Raw genomic sequence first — 3,608 nt, forward strand, 5'->3', positions numbered from 1 at the left:
GCTACAGCACAGCAGCTCTTCTTCTTCTCTCTCTGCCAAACTCTGCAGCAGCACTTCTTCTTCGTCGTCTCGTCTGATGCACTCACTCAACCAAGCGTTCTAACCACAACCTCGCCCCTCCCCACCCCCCAATCATTCAAATTTCTGTAGGCGGGAATTCTTTGTAATTATATTCCAATGAGCCACTTTGTGATATCACAAAGCCCGGAAAACAAACGGTGTAGTCCAAACGAGTCATTTGTTGTAGTTCTTGAAAAGGGATTTTTTAAAAACGAAATATCTCCCTTTGGAGTGGACTTTGAGATTTGTAACTTTCTAGATCTTTTTTATGCCCAAACATACACACTACACACTGACTAAAATGTAAAAAGTGAAAAAGCATAATAGGACCCCTTTAAGCCAGTGTTGTATAGTTGCGCCCTCTACTGGAAAAGACAAAGAAACATCCACAGTAGACAGAGCTATGTATCCATTCATCCTGCTGACATCAGTCTATCTCTTTGCATTTATGCATTTGCTTGATGTGCCTTTCTAGATTACTCTTCAGAAAAAGCGTATTCCAAATCAGCAGTTAATTTGGTTAGTTAATATGATAGACATCCATTAAATTCATGTGTGTGTGGGTTTGGTATGTTTTAGTGCCCCAGTGTCACTAAGATTAGCTTCCTAACTGAGAGCTTTACTGCTGTCTAAAATACCCACTTTAACATCTGATGGTCTTTCTGGATGGGTCTTCACCCCCGCAGCAAACTGAGCTCTTTTCGTCTCCTCAGAAGCAGGAAGAATATGAATGGGAGGGGAGATGATATTATGAGGGTCAATACAGCTGCACTGCTGCATTTTTTTCTAGATTATGATGCTGACAGACTCAGAAAATATGTGCTGAAATTGTGCTCTTGAAATCACAATTGATGGACTAAAGAAAACTGACAAGACCTGTGCAGATGTTTGTGTTCTTTGAGCTAATGCAAAGGTTTTCTGTACGTTTGAACAAACACGTTGGAAAAGTGAACATGCATATTTTTGTGTTCACATTTTATTTTCCTTGACAACGTTTTCACCATACATTGTTTACATGAGGCATGAAAAAGACATAATAGCTACACTTAAAAAATGACTATTTAACACAACAATTACTGTTATTAATAGGCAGAAATGTTCCCTTTTCTTCACAATAGAGTACTTGTGGTTCAAGGCACATCAGTCGAGAACTTGTTTCCTAAACACTTGTTTACACATCACTCCACAGACTCGCATTTCCTGCAAAATAAATAATAAACAAACAAAAAAACACTGAAAAATGAAAACAAAATGTATTTTAAGGAAAGGACATGATGTGACATACATTTAATAGCATAAATGTACTTTTATATACATAAAAAGGTCCAACTAAATGTTGACCACCTTTTTTACTACTACTGTACATGGCCGTGGAAAATTAATTTGAGTTATACTAGTTTTTTTCACACCATTACTGTTTTTGCTGTACATTTGATCGAATAAATTCAGCCTTAGCAAGCTTAAGAGACTTCTTTCAGAAACATTTCAAACATTTTACCGACGCTGAACATTTGATTGGAAGTGTAACAGTTTTTAGGTAACAGTCATTTATACAGGTTAGCAGCTATTATGCACAAATATTTGAACACAGAATGTTGAGTAATAAATGAAGTACATTCCAGGCAGCTGTATAATGAAGTCACTAAATGGATTTCAGCGTATACACATTTTAGATGCGTTTGTTATTGTAATGCGTGACTGCTGCAGTAATTATGTTATCTTATTAATTACACTGTTGACTACACTAACAACACGAAGCAGCCAAGTGTGACCTTTCATAAAACAACAGAGCATGTCCTCATATGAACTGCATCCTTATACACACTTACCACATGTAATTCATCCCCTTTCACCCACTGGGTCCAGCCCCTTCCCTCCTTTTCTCCTTTCTGTACACAAACCAGTTTGTCTCCCTCCCAGTTTACCATTGTCTACAAAACATGATGAGAAAGATGAAGCTGGTATTGACTGACACAGAGAATAGAAAATAAATTGTAAACAATTTGCTTTTAAATGTAAGAGTGGGTTCCTCCAATTTTATCTTGAATGCGCAAGGCTTCTGGTGTCAGTCACTTCCAGTTATTTTAGCTGTACAAAATTAGTATTATTTAAATTTATTATACTTTATAGCCCAAATTTTACTGTTTGCTGCACATTCTTGTTATTTACCAGTACTAGCTAATGACGTCTAATGACATCAGACGTCTTGCACATTCACAAGAAATAGCTTACTTCAGCATTAAAAAAAATGTACAACAATTTTTGGACAACATTTAACACCAATAAATGTCACAAACACAAAGAAATGGCAAGAAACATAATGAATTAAACAACATTTTGAAGTAGAAAGACTAAAATATTATTTTCTTGTTAAACATCTTTACCAGTTTCGAAAATAATGTTATACACTGTGTACAAGTTGACCTAAAGTTCCCGAGCAGCAGGTGTTTGTGGCATTAACCCGAAACCCTCGTGGATTTAAGATCACAACAGGTCATTGAATGTAAATCTCAATCTAATCCGATTTACTGACTCATCCACCACAGAAACCTAGGAAAAGCAGTTCAGAATAGTTTTCCATATAAAAGCATTTCTGATCTTACATTATTGTTCAGTTGCACTTTAAATCGTACTTTTATAAATAAGGAGGTCACTTACCATACATTTCCTATCATCTACACCAACCAAATCCTCCTCAAACTCCTTTCCAACATCAAACTCCATATGGTAGTTCCTAAAGGCGGTGAGAGTCTTGATATTAAAATGTTCACCATTCTGAACAATCTCCTTATCAAAGATGAGATAGTTGGCTATTTTTCTGATGACAACATTCACATCTGTAAGTTGAATACACGAACACATGTCAACCATAGCTGTATACATGAGCCAATTTTTATTTTCAATTTTTATTTTTTTTATAATAGAAACAGGTCTGCCAAGAGTACTAAAACGTATCTCTTGAGTTCAAAATACGGACATGTATTTCTCTTGCTTTGACTGTTTCGAACAGAATATATTCTGCAACATCTCACATACCTTGTTCAGCATAGAACATTAATTTCACAGGAGTATAATGAATAAATAAATAGAATATGAAGTATCAGCCTACCTAGTGCTTCCATGTATTCATCAAAGTTTTCATTACTTGTCATTTTCCAGAATCCATTCATGTCTACGGGAAACATATTTGCTTCTTTTTTTGTGTTTGCCCTCTGCTCTGATGTTTCAATGCTTCAACATCAAAGTGCGGTGTGGCGTCTCAAATCACAGGACACGTAATCCTAAAGCCAATTAGGACCTTTGGATTATCTCAAAGAGTGCAATGTCTGCTGTGGACATTTATATATATATATATATATATATATATATATATATACAGTGGGTACGGAAAGTATTCAGAATCTCATGAGCTCATGTCAGTCAACACATATGAACAGACAGACATGCCTGTTTGTAATTGTTTTGATACTCAGCCTGTCAGCAGCACAACAGTCAGTCAAAGCAACAATCACAATGCTGTCAAACAGGTTTCCATTTATGCCTACAGA

The 3,608-nt window shown here is 35.9% G+C and overlaps 1 protein-coding gene across 1 annotated transcript; it reads right to left on the bottom strand.

The window, feature by feature from the left end:
* Nucleotides 1–1,033: 1,033 nt before the first annotated feature.
* LOC107567553 (retinol-binding protein 1-like) lies at nucleotides 1,034–3,304 on the bottom strand. Its single transcript, XM_016253240.1, has 4 exons — nucleotides 3,170–3,304; nucleotides 2,719–2,897; nucleotides 1,890–1,991; nucleotides 1,034–1,260 (listed from the first exon to the last, which is right to left on the bottom strand). The coding sequence occupies exons 1-4, from the start codon at nucleotides 3,243–3,245 to the stop codon at nucleotides 1,201–1,203; spliced, it is 417 nt and encodes a 138-aa protein (XP_016108726.1). The 5' UTR covers nucleotides 3,246–3,304; the 3' UTR covers nucleotides 1,034–1,200.
* Between the last annotated feature and the right edge of the window lie 304 nt (nucleotides 3,305–3,608).

This window comes from Sinocyclocheilus grahami, unplaced genomic scaffold, assembly GCF_001515645.1.
Source record: "Sinocyclocheilus grahami isolate Dianchi unplaced genomic scaffold, SAMN03320097.WGS_v1.1 scaffold1168.1, whole genome shotgun sequence".
NCBI lineage: Eukaryota > Metazoa > Chordata > Actinopteri > Cypriniformes > Cyprinidae > Sinocyclocheilus > Sinocyclocheilus grahami.